General features: G+C 43.4%; 1 protein-coding gene across 1 annotated transcript in view; it reads right to left on the bottom strand.

The window, feature by feature from the left end:
- Positions 1 to 595: 595 nt before the first annotated feature.
- The window catches only part of COL14A1 (collagen type XIV alpha 1 chain), a 165,157-nt gene continuing 142,165 nt past the window's right edge, over positions 596 to 23,587 (bottom strand). The window contains 8 exon segments of the mRNA XM_024108240.3: positions 596 to 1,565; positions 2,920 to 3,075; positions 3,962 to 4,039; positions 15,583 to 15,771; positions 17,221 to 17,287; positions 17,744 to 17,779; positions 19,626 to 19,697; positions 22,316 to 22,369. Coding sequence (XP_023964008.2) covers positions 1,246 to 1,565; positions 2,920 to 3,075; positions 3,962 to 4,039; positions 15,583 to 15,771; positions 17,221 to 17,287; positions 17,744 to 17,779; positions 19,626 to 19,697; positions 22,316 to 22,369 — 972 coding nt within the window. The 3' untranslated portion in view covers positions 596 to 1,245.

Here is a 23,587-nt window from a genome sequence, read left to right as displayed (position 1 = left end):
GTCTGTCTGAAGTAGGGGGATTTTATTAGGTTCCTGACAGGGCCTTAATTGACTGCCACCCTTACCTGTAGTCACCCTCCCTAATCTACAGGAAACCACTCCTTAATTAGCCTTGGGTTTATATATTTCACTCTACCACTGCTCCCTGGCCCTCCTGTATCACAGTTATTATAGATTGAAGTATAGTATTATGTGAATTGATTTGTATCTTGACTGGTTGCACTGTGCCAGGATTAGCTGACCAAATTGTTTTGCAGTTACAGATTCTAGTCCTTTGCTACTAGTTTGGTACCCATATGCAAGATCCAGTGTCCACATGCTGTATAGTCAATCTATATTTCACATTCTGACTTCTGATTCATATTTAGTCTTCTACTAGTAGTTTTCAAGTAATAAATACAAATTTAACTTTAACTGTGTGCATTTTGTAGAGCAAAACAAACAAGTGTCCCATTCTACTTCTTTTGTCATTATGATACTACACTGAAGGCAAAAATAAATGGTTGTAATTGGAAAGTATCTATATTCTGCCTTTACATGCTGTCATCTGAAGTTTAGTCCAAATAGTTGGAGCTAAAATCAACAAAATGGAATGTTAACTTATAAAAGTTTGCAACCTTTATTTCCGTACAAAACAATTGAAATAGGTTCACAATAAATTATCAGCATGTTCCCATCGAACATTGTGTATTTTGAATAGATACTGTGAAAAAAATCCCATTAACATAAGACTTTTTTGTGAAAGGATGTAACAGCCAGGTATAAGGAAACCTACTAAATATGCATCTCTTCAGTGATGAGGTCCCTTCCAACCCTGATAGTCTATGAATTTAGTAAGGTTACTCTGCTAGGAAAGCAATTTATCAAAATATTAATAGAACAAATCATATGGAGAAACATGGACAGCAAGATACTACTGAATTAACTTTTCTGAATTGTCTTAATTACACCAGCTATTGTGATGCTTTTTTTTTTTTTAGATACAGTTTGAATAATGTGTCAAACAGTACACAAGAGTCTCAAAGGTCTATAAATGACCTTTTAATCTTCTAGCACCAACCCACTAAAATACTAATAGTTTCTGGCATGCAACATAATTACCATTATTTGTTCTGTTGAGATGGTTGTGTACAATTTTTTTCCCTTTAACATATGAGCCTGTAACCATTTTCCATGATGATAATTTAGGCAACTGGACACAAGCCTAAAACTATATGCACATAAATTTCACCTTTTAACAGTTCCTTAAGTGTTTTTTTCAATTGCCCTCTTGCGTATTGGAGCATTCACACTTCTTTTTGATATTTGCCTTCTGAAACGACTAATTCCAGGAGATCTCATTTCGATGGCGTCCATCTCTTCCTGAACAGGAGTAAACTCTGGTTGAGCAAGATGAGGTTCTGGATAGGAGGACTGGGGATATTGGGCTGGTTGGGGGTAGGACCCATGAACTATATAGTGCTGTTGCTCACCATCATAAAGTTCCTCTGGGTCATAGATTTGGTAGGAGTTATGTGGCAATTGAACTACTGGGATGTCTTGATCAGTTGTATCACCGTATCCACCTTGACCCACCACCAGCAAGAATATTTATATGGTTACCACAAAAGAAGGGGAGCAGAAAATTAAAGTAATAATTAGGAAATTGGAATATTACATCTTTTTAAATATAATACATTTAATTCACAAAAAGAAACACTGAAAACATTTAACACAATTAATAAGCAGGAGAGATTGGAAACAAACCTACCACTCGACAGCCAAGTTAGTTGGACACCATCACCAAAAATTACACCATTGTGCTTATTATTTACTAAAGCAATTTGTCTGCTTTACTAGATTCCAATTATGTCCTAGAATCTATTATTAATGGACAGAAAAGGTCAGGCAAATTTTAATTTTAACAGGGAAAGGAAGAGAAGTGCATAGACAGCAGTAACACAAAGTCTGTTAGTGGCGGTCAATATTGTTGATGTAAAGTATAGGGCAGCTCAGTATTCATTTCTGACCTTCAGCCAAATGAAAGGAAAAATGCAACCAGAATGAGCCTTTCACCTTCTGGAGTGGAAGCCATTGTAAGGGATTGGGCCTTCAAATCGGAAATGAACAATAGAGGGTGGGGGTAGAGAGGAGAAAAGGATGGGAAGAGACGAACAACAAAAATATACAGATCAGTAAAACATACAAACTAAACTATCTCATATATTACATTTGTAGTGACTAATATCTTACTAAAACAGAAAATTAAAATTAAAGTCCAGTATCATGATTGTGTCATTATTCCTGTTAATTTCCTTCCATTGCCTCTATATATTATAATGGAAAACACTATGATACAGGATCCCTAAATGTTACAGAAGGGATTTTAGAAAAGATCCTGTTTTCTGGATTATGTTTCATTGGTTATTGATGAGCACGTGCATCCTTCTTTCAGGTTTCAGTAGTTTTTGTTTAGTAGAGTTCATGCTTTCATGCTATATAGAAGCACATGAATGAGGAAACTGGGTAATATGTTCAAAGACTACAAGACTCCACTGCCACAAACATTAGAAAATGGAGACTCAACAAATAAAACATTCAGTTGACATGTAGTGGACGCATACAATCTGACAGTGCCACATACACACACAGGACAATACTGATGCACTTCATTCATGATATAGGCTTTCTGAGTTTGATGTGAATTTTCTTGTTTCTTACTCGGTTACACTCTTCTCTTAGTATAAATCCATAAATTAGAGGAGAACTAGACCCATAGCTTTTCAAGGGGTATCACATTTTAATGCAAGGTTTTATCAAAGGCCTCCATTATTTTGGCTGTTGGTAAAAGCACTACACTTCCTTCTCATCCCACCCCATCTACAAAGCTGACTCCTGAAGGCTGAATAAAGACTATTTACACTGAAGAAATGTACTCACCTCCCACATCATACCCAGCACAAGAAGAAGGATCACAGTAGCCGGGTTGGCCAGAAGGACCCTGTGGACCAGGAACACCTGTATGACCAGGTGGGCCTCGTTGGCCTGGGGATCCTGGTGGCCCTGGGCTGCCAGTTCGACTTTCACCAGAAGGTCCTGCATAAAGTACATGCATGAAACAAATAACTAGCATCCTCAGTAAAAGCACTGCCTTTAGAGCATCCTGGCAGCACTAGAAGCACCTGCTAGGATACCATGACTCTGAGAGTGCTATAAATACCCAGAGAGACAGCTTCACTAACGAGAAAGGGACTCCTGGGAACTCCCCCAGCAAACTGGGAAGAATTTTGGATGATTTCCCTACTGCTGATGAGCCTCACATACTGTCTGGATACTGCTAAGTCCTCCCTACCAGAGAGAGTTTTGTTTTTTATCCTTAAAGTTTATTATAATACTTCTGATGAGCAAATGTTTTGCAGTTAAGGCTCAGCAGATTGCACCAACTGTCAGGTAACTCTTTGGGGAGGATAGTCCAGGCTCCCTTACCTCCTCCATTTCGTATTACACACATGGAATACTCTACCTTTCTAGCAATATACTCAGTGCGGGAAATACTGGCCCTACTGAAGTCAAATCTATTTTTTCCATTGACTTCAATTGGGCCAGGATTTCACCATGTATATTTTTCTATGAACTTAGTATAAACCTTTCCAGCAGTCATAAATGTTTCAGTAAGAAACCAAATGCAGCCACTCCTTATTCCACAAAAACACGTGTCCTGTGGACAAGGGGTTTATTGCAGGCAAAGGGAGAATATGTATGTGACTGACAGTGTCATCATGTTGTGATGCTGGGTTGTGATGTCTTGACACAAGCATTGTGACACTGAGGTGCCCAATATAGATTTGGGATACAAAGGGTCCTGCCGCCTAAGCCTGCAAGGTGCTCGACAGACCCCTGAAAATCTCAACTGGCCTGCAAATACTAGGATGGGTTACAGCTGTGTGTTAACCCTAAGAGCTCCGGAGAGTGATAACTTTACCTGCAGGCCCTGGTGGGCCTCTGGGCCCTTGTGTTCCAACACCCGGGTTGCCTCTTTCTCCTTTCTCGCCTGGTAAACCTATTGAAATATTAACAATCAGAACAACAGCTTGAACATAGGTCTTTATAAACCAGCTGCTTGTCTCACTCATCTTTCCACAGACTGGTGTTTAGTATTGAAAGGGGTGGGATCCCATTTCTCCCTCCTGCTACAGACAGTCTACCAAAGAGGTCAGAACTCTCCTAGGGCCTGCTCCCAGTATGGCGCCAGCAGGGTAAAGAGAGAGGAAGCACAGGCCACACTGCCCAGGAGGATCAGCAGAGAAGGTGCAGCAGGGGGCCAGCAAAGGTGGCTTTAGGCCTCTCTACTTCCAGCCTGCCCCAATGCAGCCTCTGGAATAAATTAAGAGGAAGCCACTGCTGTCTCTGTAGTGTGCCGCAGCCCAGAACATCCAGGCCACTATGTGCTTCACCAACTCCCAGCCTCTAAAGCAGGACCTGTGTTGGTCCTATACCACCCTTGCAGTGGCAGGAGTCCTCAGGGGGCCACTGCAGCCCCTTTAAGAACAATGGAAAGAACCTACAATGAGGTACTGAATCTGGTCCCAAGAACAGGTAATAAGGCCCAGTCTGAGGTCACCAGTTCCATGCAGCTCTGATGTCTCTCCTGCCATAGCAGGTGAGTTAGGTACCTCCACCCCCACCCCTTCCAACATGGCTGAACTTCCCCTGAAGATGTCAACTCAGTATCTGACCTATGTCATAGGAGACCACATAGCCAGTGGGGTAGACAAAGCCCTACATTAATATACTTTTTATCTCCTGAACTACTCCTATAGCATCCTTTCATACACTTGTTATAAAGCAGCTATACCAACATAAGAAAATAACCTAAGAATGGCCATATTAGGTCCAAATAATGGTCCAACTAGCTCAATATCCTGTCTTCCAACAGTGGCCAAGAGGCGGGGCAGGGATGGGGGCTTGGAGGAAGGGGTGGAGTTGGGACAGGCCCAGGGCAGGGGGTTGCGGGTCAAGCACCCCCCTGGGTAGAGAGGAAGTCAGCACCTATGCCAACATCTAATGCTCCCCATGCCTTGTGTAGGAAGCCTAGGATTCCACTGGGCAGCAAAGAATAAGAGTCACACAAGCTGGCATGCTAAGCTGGAGTTGCTAAGCTAGCCAATAGGAAACGCCAAGGAGAGGAGCATAGCCTAAGCCCTGCCCTTCAAAGGGAGTTGGGCACCTAAGTCTGGGCCCAAGAGAGGCACCTCCCTCTGCTTAAAGATTCACAGCCATGAACGGCTGTGACCCTAACAAACTCTCAGTGGCAAGTGGCAAAGGGATCACTGCTCTGTAACAGTAGCCCCTGACAGGCCTGACATACTCATTTGTAGTGGACAGAATCCACTACATCTCTGACATGGTATTTATCTATAAAAAGGGTCATGTAAGATACCAAAACCAAAACCAAAGCCAGGATCGTGCTGGTCATTCATATCATTGTGAATGTATGTACTCATGATGTTTTAAAATGTTATGGCTATGTACTGACAGAATGCCCTGACTGTTTCTATCAAGGTATTATTCCCAATGAAAAACTGGTTTCCTGCCAGACCAGCTGAAATGGTCTGTCTGTTGAAATATAAATTGAGTATTGGCTCATTCACAATCACCCCTTTGAGCTAAATGCAGAAGGAGGGCAGTGAGACGTAACAGGAGGAGAATAGCAGGGGTAAAAGAGCTTTCTCTGGGCTGTGGGGTGCGCTGCCTTCAAAGGTATATTGGACTATACCTGGGGACAGGGATGGCACCCTGTTATCCTGCACTTGAAGATGTAATTGGGCAGTACAATTACATTAATGATAATGGGATTCCCAACCTGTCCTGGTTGGAAACACTTCAAGAAAGCTCTAGGAGAGAGATAGGGTGACCACCTTTATTGGATGGAAATAGGAGAAAGCACATGAAAAATAAGGGACATTTTAAGGAAACGTCATTTCTCTTCACATATCATGTATTTTGCTCTCAAGTGTATGTTTTTACTCCCCTCGAGTATACAATGCAATGATCATAAACTGCCATTTAATGTTTAAAATGGTCAAGGAACATCCCTTAAAATAACGGGTGATCCCCCTACTGAAAAACTACTTCAGACAAGAATTTTAGACTGTTTAAATAAAATTAAGTGTAAGCATGTTATACTTCTTGTTTTATATGTAATTATTTTTGTTTCTATTATCCTTCCTCGGTAGCTCTTAAATCTTAATCTTTGATAACAAACATATGGTTGTTTCACTATAAATATATCTTTGTGGTGTGGCGTTATAAAAGACCTAATCATGAGTTGTACCAGTTAAGCTATGTTTATACTATTCCATTGGGAACAGGGACTCTGGTAAAATAGTGTGTCCAGTGACAGGGGCTGGATACTACAGGGGGATGCTTTCAGAGGGGCTTAGGATTTGGGGTGCAAGGCAAAGGAGGGGCTGGCAGACTGAGGACTTTGTTCGGATGGCTAGCAGACTGGTGGTGTCAGGGACCTGACAACTAGTTATTCACAAACGAGTCTCTCTCTCAGGCAGGTTGGTAACTGGGCATCTTTCAGTCCTGAGAACCCTGAGATAGCATCACACGCTTCTCATGGAGTTAGGCACCAAAATCCTTTCTACAAAATAAAATAAAATAAATAAATGAGGATGCAGCAGCCCCCCTTACAACTGTTAGCCCAGTGGTTAGAGCACTCATGAGTTCATAGATTCATAGATTCTAGATTCATAGATTCTAGGACTGGAAGGGACCTCGAGAGGTCATTGAGTCCAATCCCCTGCCCGCATGGCAGGACCAAATACTGTCTAGACCATCCCTGATAGACATTTATCTAACCTACTCTTAAATATCTCCGGAGATGGAGATTCCACAACCTCCCTAGGCAATTTATTCCAGTGTTTAACCACCCTGACAGTTAGGAACTTTTTCCTAATGTCCAACCTAGACCTCCCTTGCTGCAGTTTAAACCCATTGCTTCTTGTTCTATCCTTAGAGGCTAAGGTGAACAAGTTTTCTCCCTCCTCCTTATGACACCCTTTTAAATACCTGAAAACTGCTATCATGTCCCCTCTCAGTCTTCTCTTTTCCAAACTAAACAAACCCAATTCTTTCAGCCTTCCTTCATAGGTCATGTTCTCAAGACCTTTAATCATTCTTGTTGCTCTTCTCTGGACCCACTCCAATTTCTCCACATCTTTTTTAAAATGCGGTGCCCAGAACTGGACGCAATACTCCAGCTGAGGCCTAACCAGAGCAGAGTAGAGCGGAAGAATGACTTCTCGTGTCTTGCTCACAACACACCTGTTAATACATCCCAGAATCATGTTTGCTTTTTTTGCAACAGCATCACACTGTTGACTCATATTTAGCTTGTGGTCCACTATAACCCCTAGATCCCTTTCTGCCGTACTCCTTCAAAACCCCCTTCTACCAGATGTGGGGCAGAGATTTGAACCCCCGACACTAGGCTATAGGAGTACCCTGGGAAAGATCTCTCTCAATCTCTCCTGTTGAAACTGTTCCACTTTTCACTACCCGTACCATCATTTCGTGCAAGGCCTTATGCGAGATAGGTGGGGCACTGCCTAGTATGAAGATCTCCCTGGAGCTTAGGCACTCAGGCATCAGGACCAAGGTAGCTGTGCATGTGCCCAGCAGCAGAAATTTGGCTACCTTAGGGATTTTACCAGAAGAAATGTAGGCATCTAGGGAATGTAGGCACCAGCTGAGCAGGGATTAGGTTTGAAATTTTGTGCCTAAATCCTTTTGTGGCTTTAACTCTTTATGTCTCACCCATGAATGTATGGCAGTCAAAATCTTTTAAAAACTCACTACCATTAAAAATAAAATGCTTCTTTTAGCTGTGCGCAACGATTAAATTCAGTGCCTGTGGCCACCTCACCACTTGATGGCTGTAATGCAGTGCCGCTTCTTCGACGTCAGGGGGTAACATTAGACTAAGGCCTATGTCAGAACGTGTTAAACGTGTTACCAATGTTCCTTTTATCATTTGAGAAATATTACCAGAGTACACCCCAATCCCTGCAGCCCTGACCTGGAGATTGGAATTCACGCCTCTCTAACAGCTAGACTTGATTACTGTAATTCTTCATTTCCTGCCAAAGAGTATTGGCAGACTATCATAGCAACTCAACAGCCAGGATTCTGACCGCTTAGCATGCAACTCCTACTCCGGAGTCCTCACACTGGCTTCCAGGATGATGTCATGTTCATTTTTAAAGTCTTGCTCTTCTCATGACCAGTGGCTGGGTTCTGTTTTGCTTATTTGACATTTTCCCTCAGCTTACTAAGCTCCTTAGAACAGATGTTAACATTTATCCCATTGTTTAAAGTCACAAATGGCCAGGGTAAAATTTTCAAAAATGCCCAAATCCCATTCTTAAAAGTAACTTAGGTCCTAAAATTCCCAATCCTATTGAAAAGCAATGGGACTTGAGCTTCTAAGTTACGCCAGCACTTTTGAAAATGTTACCCCAGTGTTCTTTCTTCTGCACTTCTTAGCAAAGCAATATTTTGCCTGCTGGTCTCAGGGCTCCTGAAGTTCTATCCCTTTTATACGTCTGAGCGGAAGACTTCTCTTTGAAATCTAGCATTTGGTTACCATGTAACCTTCAATTTCATTGTGAAATGCTATGAGACACCTTGTGTGAATGGTTTTATTGTACTGTATATGTGGGAAGTAGTCCCAGATTGAACAGATATGCTACAACCCACACAGTAATTCCTGCGGGAGCCTGCCACAGAAGCATGCTAAACAATACTTATGTGATCGGGGCTGAATTCCTCCTGCTTTTAAAAATGAATTCCTCGTGCCAAATTTTAGCTCTGGATTCCAAATGCAAAATATTTTCTAGGTATTACTGAGACAGTTGATGTGCCATGGTAGCTGCAAAAAAGGGGACTGAACCCTTCATTGCACTGTTAGCTTTGCTGTGGGTATTACAGCAAGGCAAATACATTTAAACTGCCACAGTAGTACATGAGAGAGACCAGGTGGAGGAGGCAGTATCTTTTATTGGACCAACTTCTGTTGGTAAGAGAGACACGCTTTCAAGATTACACAGAGCTCTTCAGGTCCGGGAAAGATACTCAGAGTGTCACAGCTAAATACAAGGTGGAACAGACTGTTTAGCAGTAGTTAATATATTTTCACAGAGATCATTCAAGATGAAGTGAGATCATTAACTCTGCAGTCATAATTTTCACATTCAACAACAAACACTTTGTCCAAACATGGGAACAGCCATGGGTACTTGGATGCTTCCCTAGTATGCCAACCTCATCATGGGCCACATTGAGGAAGAATTTCTGGACAAACACACCATGCAACCAATGATACACACCTGAGAGACATCAATGATATTTTCATTCTCTGGACTGATGACCTAAAATCCCTCAAGTATCAGAGGGGTAGCTGTGTTAGTCTGACTAAGTGAATATTCACCCACAAAAGCTCATGCTCCAATACATCTGTTAGTCTTAAAGGTGCCACAGGACTCTCTCTTGTTTTTTAAAATCCCTCAGATTTCCATCTCAACTTCAAGAACCACCACCCAGCCATCAAACTCTATCTAGAACGCTCCTGCACCAGCATCAACTTCCTGGACACCACGATTGACTTCAACAATAGAACCCTCCAGACAACTATACACAAGAAACCCACAGATCATCACGTTTACCTTCACAGATCAGTAACAATCCCAAACACAACAAGAAATCTGTTATCTACAGCCAGGCACTCAGATACCACAGAATATGCTCCAAGGAAAAAGTCCAGGATACATACCTTAAAACAGGGGTTCTCAACCTTTTTCTTACTGAGCCCAGGGCCACCCGGGGCGGGGGGGGGGCAAATGGGTCAATTTGCCCCGGGCCCCGCAGGGGCCCCCACGAGAATGTCGGAGGCGTCCCTGGACAGCGCTGCAGCGGCGTGGCCTGAGCTCCTCCCACTCAGAGCTGCGGGGTAAGGGGGTGGGGCTCCGAGCGGCGGGAGCTCAGGTCCCGTGGAGCCATGCTACTGCAGCACTGTCCAGAGGCACTCCTGGACGCAGCACGCTGAGGCTCCGGGAGAGGGGGGAGGCGGGAGTAAGCAGCATGGTAAGCCCCTCTGAGCCGGACACCCCCCTGACCCCATCCCCCCACAGCCCTGACCCCCAGCTCTGAGCCCAGCCCCTCTGAGCCGGGCACCCCCCAACCCAGAGCCCAGCTCCCCACCCAGCCCTGGGCAACAGCAGCGCCACCCCCAGGCAGCGACAGCCCATTGGCACCAACCATCACCAGCGACAGCCCATTATGTAATTGCAAATGTATACATACCATTAAAGCATTTAATGTTTTTAAATAATGTATTTCGTGTATTTTCAAATTATTAAGAATTAATTTTTGAATGTATTTCACTGGTTATTTTTTACATTTCCAAACACATGTTACTATAGTATTGCAATTTTTTTTTATGGAAGGGGCCCCCGAAATTGCTTTTCCCCTGGCCCCCTGAATCCTCTAGGCGGCCCTGACTGAGCCCTTCTGCCCTGCCCCCAACAGGCTATAAAAACTCCATGGTCCACTTGTGTCACAACACCTGTTTTACTGCATATAAAAGCCAGGGCCGGCGTTAAGGCGTAGCAAGCTGGGCAACTACCCAGAGCCCCACGCCACAATGGGCACCGCAAAGCTAAGTTGCTCAGGCTTCAGCTTTCGCCCTGGTGGTAGAGCTTGGGGACCCGGGCTGCAGACCTGCACAGTGGGAGTTTGGCTTTCTGTCCTGGGCTCTAGCGAATCTAACGCTGGCCATGCTTAGCAGACCCCCTGAAACCTGCCCGCAACCCCCTAGAGGGCCCCAGATCCCTGGTTGGGAACTACCGCCTTAACACACTTAAAATTACCTTTATCAAACTAGGATTCTCCACTAGAGAAATAGATTGCATCATGGAATGGGCCACCCAAATACCTCAAGAAAACCAGAAAAAAACAACAACCCTCCAACCTCACACCCCTAGTTGTCACCTACCACCCCAAACTGGAACCCATACAGGGTGTCATCAAACAATTACAACCCATACTTGATGGGGACCACATCCTGAAAGAAATATTTCCTGAACCCCTACTTCTGGCCTTCAAACAACCTCCCAGCCTCTCCAAGCTCATCATTAGAAGCAAGCTCCCCACAGACCTGGACTCACCAACTCAAAGTCTTGCTGGACCCTATGATAATACCAGATGTGAAACCTGCAGACATACCTCCACTGCTACGATGATCAATACCCTCCTCCCCAAGATTCCTGGGCCCTTTCAAGATCCATGGGCCCTACACATGCCTATCACAATGTGTGATGTATCACATCCAGTGCACTAAATGCCCCAATAACAACTATGTGAGTGAAACCAGACAATCACTACAGTCTCAAGTAAACAAACAGAAAAATTATAAAAGACAAAAACACCCTATCTCCTCTGAGAGTGGATCACCATATCTGACCTTTCAATCCTCGTCCTCAAAGGAAACCTTCACAACACCTTCAAAAGATAAGCCTGGGAGCTTAAATTCATAACTTTGCTAGACATTAAACACCATGTGTCAATAAAAGACACTGGATTTATGGCTTACTACAACAGTCTGTAACCCACTAACTCCCCTTTTTTGTCCTAGGACTGCAGAGGTGTTAACGGGTCACGTCTGCTTGGATGGTCTGTTAGAAAATGTGTTAAACACTTATGCTAAGGTCATGTCTACACTTGCCACGTAAAGCACAAAAAGTCCCTTTTTTGTGCAAAAACCACGGGAGTGTCTACATTTGCCAATGACTTTTTGCGGTGAAACTCAGAGAGAGACGTTCACTTCTTCCCAGTGATACTTTTGCGGTGATGTGCAAGTGAAGACATGATCTTCCTGTTTACACAGCTTTTAGCCTCCGGAAGATATCCCACAGTGCCTAGGTGACCACTCTGGCCTGCAGCTCTGCTGCTCTGATGCCCAGTAAACAGACATCGACCCCTCCCTGTGTAAAGCCCCGGGAACTTTGAAACTCCCCTTCCTGTTTTCTTGGCAAGTGCTCACTTATCATCTGGCCAGGTGACAATGGCTGCTCCATGGAGCAAACGATCCCCTGCTTGGAGCAATGCTGAGCTACTGGAGCTGATCAGTGTTTGGGGCGGGGAGGCTGTGCAGGGCCCCAAGATGCCCCACCATCACACACCCCCCTTCCCACAAGACCTATCCTTAAAATGGAGAGAGCTGTACCGTGGGATAGCTGCCCTCAGTGCGCTGCTGTCATCGGCGATGGAAGTGCTGCAAATGTGAACACGACCTGACGCCTGTGGAAGTGAGTGAGAACACAAACCAGCGCTCTTTTTTTTACCAGTTCCCTATCACCGGTGAAACTGACAGTGCGAAAACTCTGCAAGTGTAGACATAGCCTAAACAATCTGTTCCATCTTGTATTTTGCGGTGTCACTCTGAGTGCCTTTCCTGGATCTGAAGAAGAGCTTTGTGTAGCTCAAAAGCTTGTCTCTTTCACCAACAGAAGTTGGGGCAATGAAAGATATTACCTCACCCACCTTGCCTCACTGCAAACAACAGTAGTACATGTTTGTTCTGGAAGCAAATGCTGGCACATGCAGCAGGCAAAGTCTGCATGAGTGCATTACTTTGTTCATGAAAACTGTAAAAGACTGGCCTGCAGTAAACATCTGGAATCTATGTGGATATTTAGTGTAAGCCCCATTTTAAGCTTACACTAAGCCAGCAATACACTGCCACAAGAGCTTTCAAACCACAACTCTTCCCACACTCAATTATTATTCCTTCACATACACACATACACCAGGTGAAATTCTATCAATAAGCAATGGCAAATTTGAAACGTGTCTATTCAAACTGAGAAACCATGTACCCGGTGGGCTAAACCCTGAGGTCCTCGCTCGGATTTTATTTAGTCTTTACTCAGGCAAACTCTCATTGAAGTCATATGCATGGCAAGCACCCAAAACAGCACAACAGAACATAGGAAAATTAATCTACTTCAGGTTGCTTGTGATCTAAATTCCTTCCTGAGTAAAAGCTAAGGCTAAGATAGCCTCCTCCAATCCTAAAACTCAAAAGAGGGAGCCAAAGAGGGGGAAATGCCATCTTGTGGAGATTTCTCCAGAATTGTCTGTTGGGGGTGAAATTCTTAGATCCATATTCATAGAGTTTAAGGTTGAAAAGGGCAATTAGATCATCTGGTATGACATCTTGTATATCACAGGCCATTACATTTCACCCAGTTGCCCCTGTATTGAGCCCAATAACTTGTGTTTGGCAAAAGCATATTTTCAAGAAAAGCAACCAGACCTAATCTAAAAATATCAAGAGATGGGAAATCCACCACTTCCACTGGTCGTTTGTTCCAATGGTTAATCACCTTCACTGTTAGAAATTTGTGACTAATTTCTAGTTTGAATTTTTCTGGCTTCAGCTTCCAGCCATTGGTTCTTGTTTATCTTAGATTAAAGAGCCCTTTACTATCCAGTATTTTCTCCCCATGATGGTACTTCTTCTTTTGTGTGTCAAGAGAGACGATTAGTGATGTTCCAATAACTATGTCCAGATTAGTGAGCCAGCAGGTAGCTTTGGGAGATGCTTGATGTAAGTCTGAGATGCCCCCTGCAAATGACCAAAGCAGGCACTGATTTAAAATGTGGTCTACAGTTTGTGACTGGTGTTCACAGTCACACTGTGCGTTGTCTATCATCTCCCAAAGGTGTAAGAGATGACATCATCTGCCATGCAATGTTTTAAAATGGTGAACCATTGATTCCAGGGCAGGTTGAAGCCTAGAAGTTCTTTTGTGGGGCCGGCAATCAAGTAAAAGCCTATGAGGAGCTCCAGCTGACTAATAGTGGTTGACAGCATGCTTAATGGAGACTTGTTTTATTTCCAAATCCAAATTAACAAAAGCTCCCTCCCAACATGCATCTTCTGTTGCAGCAGCTGTTGCATCCGCAGCAATAATGAATGTGAGGGCCTCATTCTTCGGCAATATTTTGTTATCACAAACTATTCTAAGTTCTCTGTCATTTCTGTACTAGCTGTATTGCCCGTGCTGTTTCTTGCACATTAATTTTTACAATCAATAACATTATTTGTCCCTCATTATGTTAATAAAAATGTGCTTAATCCCTGTGCGATTTCTGTGTACTCTAAGAAATTGTTTAAACTGTGCAAAGATTTACACTATGGAGGCAGTTCTCCTGCAGCCCACATTGGTTTTCTTTCACTCATCCAGTTTCTGTCAGTCCCCTGTTTGTTTCATCTTCCCATCTCCCTCCATTCTTGTCCCCTCCTCGCTCTTTCCTGATACCCTGGAACAATGTCTGTCATTGTTCAGCTTGAGTGCAAAAATCCATCACTGACAAGCTTGCACTTTAAATCTCATCTCCTCTTACACTACAGTCATTCGAATTATGGCCTTGAGGGCGTAGAGACTTGTGGGGGAGGAGGGATGGCAAGTTCAAAGGTCACTCAAAAGTGTTCTCCTCAGAACAATATAATATTAGTTTTCTGGCTACCAAACAGGACATTTGACCTATTAAGCTCCAGGATGTGAACAGCCATTGGACCAAATTTTTTAAAATGCCACTTATTGGTTATTGCAATTATAAGAACAATGAGTCTTGACTCTTCAGCAGTGCCTTCCCTGTGAGGATATCAAAGCATTTCATAGACACTGACTGATTTAGTTTCACAGTGCCATTGTGAGGCTATTGTTGTTATTTATAAAGTACATCAAAGCATGCCAGATGTCTCACAGATTGGAAAAAAGTCAGGCCCCACAGAGTTTGCTATTTAATTAGACAAAACAGACCGAGGAAAGGGCAAAGGGACATCATATAAATATAGGTAAAAGGGTGAAGGGGAAGTTTGGCAAGTGGCTGGTTAATTGCATAATTTCATTTAATTTTTTGTTTTTTTGCCCCACCCTCTTCATTATCCTCTCCTTTTTACCATCTGACCCTGATCCTGCCCTCCCTTCTCAAACAGTACACTCCTTCCCCATCTGATCAACGTGTGTCATTATGGTATGATAATTTAAGAACCTTTAGTCCAATTCATTTCAAATTTGGTAAGAAAATTCTACCTTTTCCCCAGAACTAACCTACCAGTTTTGAAGCTGATATTCTTTGACTATAGTGCCTTCATTTGCAGGGTGGAGGGCAAAAAAACAGATTTCAAAAGGAAACACATTTGGAGCTGTAAATTTCTGCAACCCCAGAATTCTGCAAAAGGCAAACCTCTTGCACCATGTGCATCTTCATATGACCGTCAATCCTTAGCAGGGGTTGCATCAATCCCAAATGTGATTCTACCCTATCACACTCTGTAAAGGTTGCATTAACTTGGTGATTGGCAGTCTCCATAGCTTTCAGTATTACCCAAACACTGCGGCTTAGGACCAGCTCTTAACTAGAGAGAAAACTATGTTCGCATGATAAAATTAAGTCAGGTAAGTAAAGTAATCATACTACTGCACCATGGTGATATATATTACAATACATTTTAAGTATTCAGCCTACCTCTTTCTCCTGGTCTTCCTGGCTGCCCAGGATTGCCTGGAAATCCAGGTCTTCCTGGTGCTCCTTGTTCTCCCTGTGACCCAGGAGATCCTGGTCGACCTGGCTCACCAGGAGGTCCTGGAATAGTTCGTTCTGAGACAGACTGACTTGGAATCTGGTTCAGAATTGAATTATATCTGGCCATGTGACCTGTGGGGGGAAAGATTCCACCAAATTCAGGACAAAGTGGATAATCTGGCCCAGGGATGTTTGAAGGGGGTAGGTTGGTGAAAGGTGCTGGAAGGCTCTCGTCCTAAGGGGGAGAAGTTAAGAATGTGGTCTGTCATGTATGCTAGTTGTGGTGATGATAAAGTGTGTACTTGTCGGTGGAGAAGTATAGTGTGTATATTCTTAGGTACCCCAGAATATACACTGTTAGAGGGCAGGCACTGTTCAGTGGCCTTAGGTGCGTGCTGTTAGAGGGTAGGTACTGTTCTGTGGCCAAGTATATATGCTGTTAGAGGGTAGGTACTGTTTGGTGGCCTAGGGTATACATTATTAGGGAGTAGATACTGTTCAGTTGTCTAGGGAATCCACTGTTAGAGGGGAGATATTGTTTGGTGGCCTAGGCAATACACTATTAGAGGGTAGGCACTGTTCGGTGACCTAGGGAATACACTGTTAGAGGGTAGGCACTGTTCGGTGACCGAGGGAGTACACTGTTAGAGGGGAGGTATTGTTTGGTGGCCTAGGGAATACACTGTTAGAGGGTAGGTACTGTCTGGTGGCTTAGGGCAGAGGTGGGCAAACTACGGCCCACGGGCCACATCTGGCTCGCGGGACCGTCCTGCCCGGCCTTTGAGCTTCCGGACGGGAAGGCTAGCCCCCCAGTCCCTCCCCCGCAGCCTCAGCTCGCTGTGCCACCAGCGCTCTGGGCGGCGGGGCTGCGAACTTCTGCCGAGCAGCGCGGCGGCATGGCTGGCTCCAGGTGGGTGGTATGGCTGCCAGACATGCTGATCTGAGTGGCATGGTAAGGTGGGGAGGGTTGGATAAGGGGCAGGAGTCCCAGGGGGGCAGTCAGGGGCCAGGGAGCGGTTGGATGGGGCAGAGGTTGGGGGGGGCGGTCAGGGGACAGGGGGCGGTTGGATGGGGTGGAGGTTCTGGGGGGAGGGAGGGTCAAGGGACAGGGAGGTTGGATAGGCGTGGGAGTCCCAGGGGGTCTGTCAGGTGTGGACAGGGGTCGGGGCAGTCAGGGGACAGGGAGCAGGGAGGGTTGGATAGGGGGTTGGGTCCCGGGGGGGCAGTTAGGGGTGGGGGGGTCCCGTGAGGGGGCAGAGGACAGGAAGCAGGGGGGGGTTGGATGGGTCGGGAGTTCTGAGGGGGGCAGTCAGGAGGCGGGAAGTGGGAGGGGGCAGATAAGGGGCGGGGGCCAGGCTCTTTGGGGAGGCACAGCCTTCCCTACCCGGCCCTCCATACAGTTTGGGAACCCCGATGTGGCCCTCAGGCCAAAAAGTTTGTTCACCCCTGGCCTAGGGAATATACCGTTAGAGGGGAGGTAGTGTTCAGTGGCTTTTCGTTTTCATACCAGCTACAGATCTATTCTGTAGCTGTAGAAACCGGCACCTAAAATTCAAACATAAGAGATATTGATCGGCTTACCTTGGATGAGCTGTTCACACACCTGACGAGCAACCGCACGAACCATTGCCTGGGACTGAATGTCACCCTGGATAACAACACCACCATAGCAACACATTGCTCCAACAGCACTTTTATCTTGAATGTGCTCAGAGAGCATGTGGGAGGTATGTCTTTATGGTCCCTATGTTACAGATGGGGAAAATGAGGCAGAGAACTCTGGGACTTGCCCAAGGATGTTGATAACAGAGTTGGAAATGAGAAGCTCCTGTTTTCAGACAACAAACAAAAGGCTGGGGATGGTAACCACAGAAGATTATGGGATATGCTCACTGATACATACATATTATGTTACTTTCTTTTTAAATTTTATTAAAATTTCGAGGGACGGAGATTAGTGAAGAAGAAAATTTGTCGGATTAGATCTAAACTCACCCTAGCTATGAGTGGAGTGACTGTAAATTACTGCAGTGAGGGGTTTATGGGACAGAAGGTCAGATTGAAATGTACTTGTGGCTGTTGAATGTGGCTACAGAGTACTTACCCGTTCACCCCTTTCCCCCTTTGCACCAGGAGCACCCTGTTAAAAGATTAAACAAAGTTAATTCTCACCTTTCTTTCTAGTTCTACGTATTGTATGTTTGAATCGCCAAATATGAGAGTATCACAGTGAAAGGAAGGAAAGTAAACAACTCAGTTTTAGATCCCTATATAATCCTGGCGTGGGGACGGAGACGTTCTCTTAAATATGCTCTTTCCTTTTCAATCCCCAGCAGGTATTTCTCCTCTCTGTGACTGAGTAGCAGATGGTGGTTACCTTTCCCAGCTTTTTTCTCTCCACTGCTCCTCATTTCTGACCCTTTAGTCTGGGAAGACTTATCCTGCCTAGTGGTTGTGGGTGCTGTCTCTTTCTCAGAGTAGTGTAGCCAGGATGATATTCTGGAAACACAGAGGGGCTTCTGTTCCCTTTCTGCTAAGTTCACCTTCCTCTTCACACTGTATTCTGTTGCCTGGGTTGTCTCTAAAATGGCACTGGAGCCAACAACAGTGCAGACTGAAATCGGCTGCACAGGCAGAAATGTACCTGCTTTTGAACCTGGCCATTCGGTAGGTTTTGGTGGATGCAATCCTGATTTTCAGTCATTTTTGACCTCTCCAGTTTGTCTTTCCAGTAAGACTCTAGGCACTCACAGAGTTTGGCCTCATATGACCCTCAGGCATATCTGCACTTATGAAAATTTAGGCCAATTTCCGGAGCATGTGCCTACATTATTGTCAATGCTCCAGTTCCAGATAAGTTTTATAGCTCACCAAATCTCTTAATTGGGTGTTTAATTATAATACTGGTAGAGTATGATGAAGAGAGTGTTAGTCTATTATCTTTGCTTATATTTTATCATCAGTCATTATATTCCCATTTAGCCAAATATTTCAAATGTTTCTGTTAGTATAAATCACCAAAGTCAACTGGATATTTGAAAAAAATCTAAAATTATTTAGTATTCTACAAATCAAGCCAGACGTGCAGCTGGACAATATCAGATTCAAATACTTTCTAGAACATAAGATTATAACATCCATTATAATATTTACAAATATTTTTAAGCAGGCTACATAAGGAAACAAATGTTAAACTGTTAAATTCATAATTTATGAATTCAAAATATTTATCTGAATAGTTACACCTAAAAGGTCAACTGAAAAACTCCCAAACTGTCACTAGTGTGGAATTTATACCCTCATTTTATAGATTTTTTTACTTAAAATATTTTCTTTCATGTGTTAAAAAAGTCATTGACATTTAAATGGTAGAAAAATTGAGCATTAGATCCTGAACAGAATCAAGGGCCCAAGGGCTCTCACTGACATCAATGGCAAAATTTTCGGTAGTTGAAGCCTGTAATTACATTTTAAAAGTGGGTCTGATTCTGATGTCATTTACACCCATGTAAATCAGGAGTACACTCGCTGAAGTCCACAGTGTTACATTGGTGGAAAACCAGTATAAAATAAGATGAGAATCAGGTCATTTTGAAAAAATGCCATCTTTGTGGAAAGTGTTAAGTCTAATAAAGCAGCACATTTTATTTTCCTTAGTGTAATTTGAAATGGCAAGAAAATTAAACGGCTACATTCAGAATATGAATTCCTATCCTGTATCCTTTTAACCTTTAAGGGCAATGTCTTTTCTTGATGCTTTCATGCGTATATTTCTACCCAACATTTTAAGCAAAACAAAACTAAACAAAAACTAAATTATACCAACAATGGGATGTTTCATTTAGTCATTAATTGAAATCAGCACGTGGGCTTCATGAGCAAATGGACCACAATTCTGTGTAGCTCTTTGTAATGGATAACGGTGAAGGTTAGAAACTGAATAGCACAACATTGCTAATATATAAGGATTATGTTAGCTTACTTACAGGGGGTCCAACACCACCTTGTGGCCCAGTGTTTCCCATAACCCCTGGAACACCAGGAGCACCAGGTATTCCCTCCATGGAAAAAGAGAGAGAGTAAATAGTTAATTGTGACATCCAACATCAATGAGTCCTTATTGACAAAAATACTTAAACACCATTTTTGTACTATATGGTCAGCATCCTAGCTGCAGCAGTTCCACGATGGTGCATTGGTGATTTGAAAAGTGAGAAGACTACGCATTATGCATAGTACACTACGGTAGATTATTGCTACTAAATTTAGTCCTTTATCAAGTCCGATGGATCCACTTTCATGTCCATAATAGTAGAAGCCAGAGATGAAATGTTTATTTTCATTGTGTTTTCTTTTTTAAATGACCATTAAAATATAAATGAATTCTGAATTCATAATCCTTTTTAAAAATCAGTGAAAAGGTCGATTTACAAATTTAAAGAAATTGTGATTTAAGGCTGCCAGCAGATAGCCTCACACTTCAATTCCTCAACGAATTTGAAACACGGACTATATTTAAAACTATACCCTGTTTGGAGAACCCATGCAATAGGCACAAGAAGGTGAATTAAGAATGAGATTGTAGCTGTTCTAGATGAGATTTTCACAGTGATGAATATTCATTAATGTAATGCATTAGTTAATGTCAGCACAGTGCTGCAAATAGGTAAAGAAATAGGTGCTAAATAGTATTTATTTATTATGCAAATAGCATAAAGGGTAATATCACTATTATTCAGCTAGTAACACATTCTTTTTTCAATATGTAGTTATTAGGGTGACCAGATGTCATGATTTTATAGGGACAGTCCCGATTTTGGGGCCTTTTTCTTATATAGGCTCCTATTATCCCTCACCCCCTTCCCGATTTTTCACCTTTGCTCTCTGGTCACCCTAGTAGTTACATAATTTCACAAAGGAGTAAAGGGCCCAATCCTACAATCCTTAATCGGCCAAACCTCTTCTGGACTTCAATGAGTCTGAGGGTCCAGGGCTGTGGGGCAAATCTTAACCCAGCACTTGGCCTGAATAACCAGGGAACAGCTGAACAAAAGAAAGAATCCACCCATCCCCAGATTGCTGAGCAGTTAAGGAACAACCATGTGGACGTTACTGCAGCTTGATGTTCTGGAATCATTGAAAGGTTTACACAGCAATGGATCCTTTGGCCTTGCCTCTCTCCAGGCCCACCTAGGCCCCATCTCACCCCTCCATATACAGTGTAACCACATCTGTTCTTCTGCCATGGCACTTCCTGTGGCTGTAGTTTCAAGGGCAAGATTTGAACCCATATGAATCCTCAGATCTTATTTCCCAAATGGGTTAGGTTCATAGCCTCTATCCTCGTGGATTTGCATCTGGTGCTGGCCAGTCTATGAGAATGCTGTTGATCTGTGTTAGTCAGCTGATCGCTGCACTGACCTGGAGATGGACTAGTATTTTATAGCATGCTCAGGCCTTGTGAATCTTTATTTTGAATAATAAACATTTAAACGAATGGCAAGTGGGTGCTTTGTAAGTCACAACATAATGGTAGCATCAATTCACAATTTCCTTGCTTTTGTTAAACTTAAAACCTTTACCGTTATTTCAACTGTTTTTCCCCCCACTCCTGTAGGACCCCAAAGTAGTAATGATGTTAGTGCGGTAGCCAAGGAATGGGGGTGGGGGAGAACTCTGGAGATTGCAGGTGGACTTTTACTTTCTAAATATTTTACTTTCTTGTCGCTAACATGTAAATAATAGATTGTCTTGTGTCCTGATTCTGGATAGTTCTAATAAAGTAATGAAGTTAAAGCACTTGTACATTTTTCAGTGTCACATGCCTTCCAAAAAGGAATTCAAACCACAGATTGTGAATGTCTAAGGTGCATGCAAGATTCCTTCTACAAAGATATCTTCTATCCTAGTCAGTGATAACAGCAACGACTTTAGGGTCAGATTTTACCACGCTTGCTCATAATGTGTAGTACCTTACCCACTGATTTCATCTGCCCTACTACACAACATGAGTAAGACTGGCAGAATCTGGCAATTAGAGAATATTTAAAACCATCACAGACAAATTGGCCCACAGTTCTCTATAACCCCACTACAAAGCTTACTAGTAAATGCATCACTCCTTAAAAATGTATCTTCCAGAGGCAGATTTATAACACAAGGAACAAAATTCTGCCCTCAGATGAATGTGTACTGCTCCTACTGAAGACAGCTGAGGTCAGACTCTGGCCTCTAGATGATCTCTTAATTATTTTGTGAAATGTTTGAATACATTCTACAGGGCTTCAGCTGCATGACCTGGGGCAATGAACTCTGGTGGCTCTCCTCAGAGAACAAGACCAGACTGGAACTTCTGGCAAGACTAGAGTCTCTGCCTCATCTCAATGCCAAGGGCTATTAGTCCACTTTACACAACGCAGCTACTTTACTTACCACAAGATGGCAGCCTATTTATTGAGTGACTCAATCCCCCTTTGCCATGGGGGAGTCATTGTCTCTCAAGGTAAGGATCCAAAGAACTGGCATAGCACGGTCAGCTCTCTGCCAAGCCCATGATTAATCAGAATTCTAAACTCCAGTGCAATCGGCTATTTAGCCCCAGCTGGCACAGACAGCAACCTACATCCTGAAAGACCTCAACTCATACAGTAATAAATCCCACATAGACAGTACTTACCACTGGCCCAGGAGGACCTTGGGGCCCTGTGGGTCCATCTTTGCCAGGCAGACCCTAGGGAAAAGGAATATGGAAATTAATCAACACGCTTCTTAGAAGAGTTACACTCTTCAAGTCCAGATAATTTCTTCTAGAAGGCAACATACTTTTAATTTTGTTATTAAAAGATTTTGTTTATTAAGAAAGAAAGAAAGATTCACTCCATTCAAAGGACCAGCAGAAGCCTACATACCATTCAAGTCCCACCTAGAACCTCAGAACAATGTTTAAGTAGTATGAAGTGCTATGTAAGCCTTTTGCTGATGCTCTGCAAAAGGGCAAATTTCACCTAGAATGTTTCTGTAAATAGGTGGATGAGAAAGGTTGCTCTTTTGTGAATTTTAAGCGCTCTGAAAACTCTTACTAGAATTACCTAAGATGGATCCCAATCCTACCGACTCTTCTTCACACAGCTCATTGTTACTCATGTGCCTATGCCCACTGACTTCATGATGAATGCATTATCGGAAAGGAAAGTTTCATTACCCAGAAATAGTGCACAGCTTTACTGGACACCACAGAGGCCCTGATTCAGGAAGCTGCTTAATGAGACTTCATTGGGCATATTCATGAATGAAGTTACACACTTAAGAACCTTCCTGAATCAGAGCCAAAGACTAAAGACTACCCCCATACTAGAGAGCAAACTACTCATGACAGAAAGTGTACAAATGTAGAAGAGTAAAGGATACTTATGCATGTTAATCAGGAAGCATATTTTTCATTCAAACACTCTAAATCATAACCCATCAACTGTTCTGATCATTAGTCCTGAACCAATATTTGGAAAAGTTTGCTGGTTCTAAAAGCATTTATACTTGTCCACCAAAAGGCTTACAACCCTGACAAGTTACAATATATTGTGCGCAACCTTAAAAAATAAATCACATAATGCTGGTTTTCTTCTTTCCCTCCTCTGTCCCCCCTTAAATTCTAATGATTTTAGCAATGGATAGGTGACAAACTACTAGAAGCAGAGCTGTCACTTGGGTAGGGTGAATCAGGGCAACCGCCCAGGGCCCCGCGCTTTGGGGGGCCCCATGCTGACCTGATATTTAGCCCTTTGTCCCATATCCCAACCAATGTATGATTGGGATGCCATTTGTCCCAATATTCAGGTGAGGAGGCGGGAAGGAAGACGAGCAGGCACGCAGAGTGAGGAGGCAAATGGGAGGCGAGCGGCAGGCAGCAAGGAGACTGGCGGGTGGGTGGATGGCGCGGATAAGAGCGGTG

This window comes from Chrysemys picta, chromosome 2, assembly GCF_011386835.1.
Source record: "Chrysemys picta bellii isolate R12L10 chromosome 2, ASM1138683v2, whole genome shotgun sequence".
Taxonomy (NCBI): domain Eukaryota; kingdom Metazoa; phylum Chordata; order Testudines; family Emydidae; genus Chrysemys; species Chrysemys picta.
This window is presented reverse-complemented; position numbering and strand designations above follow the sequence as displayed.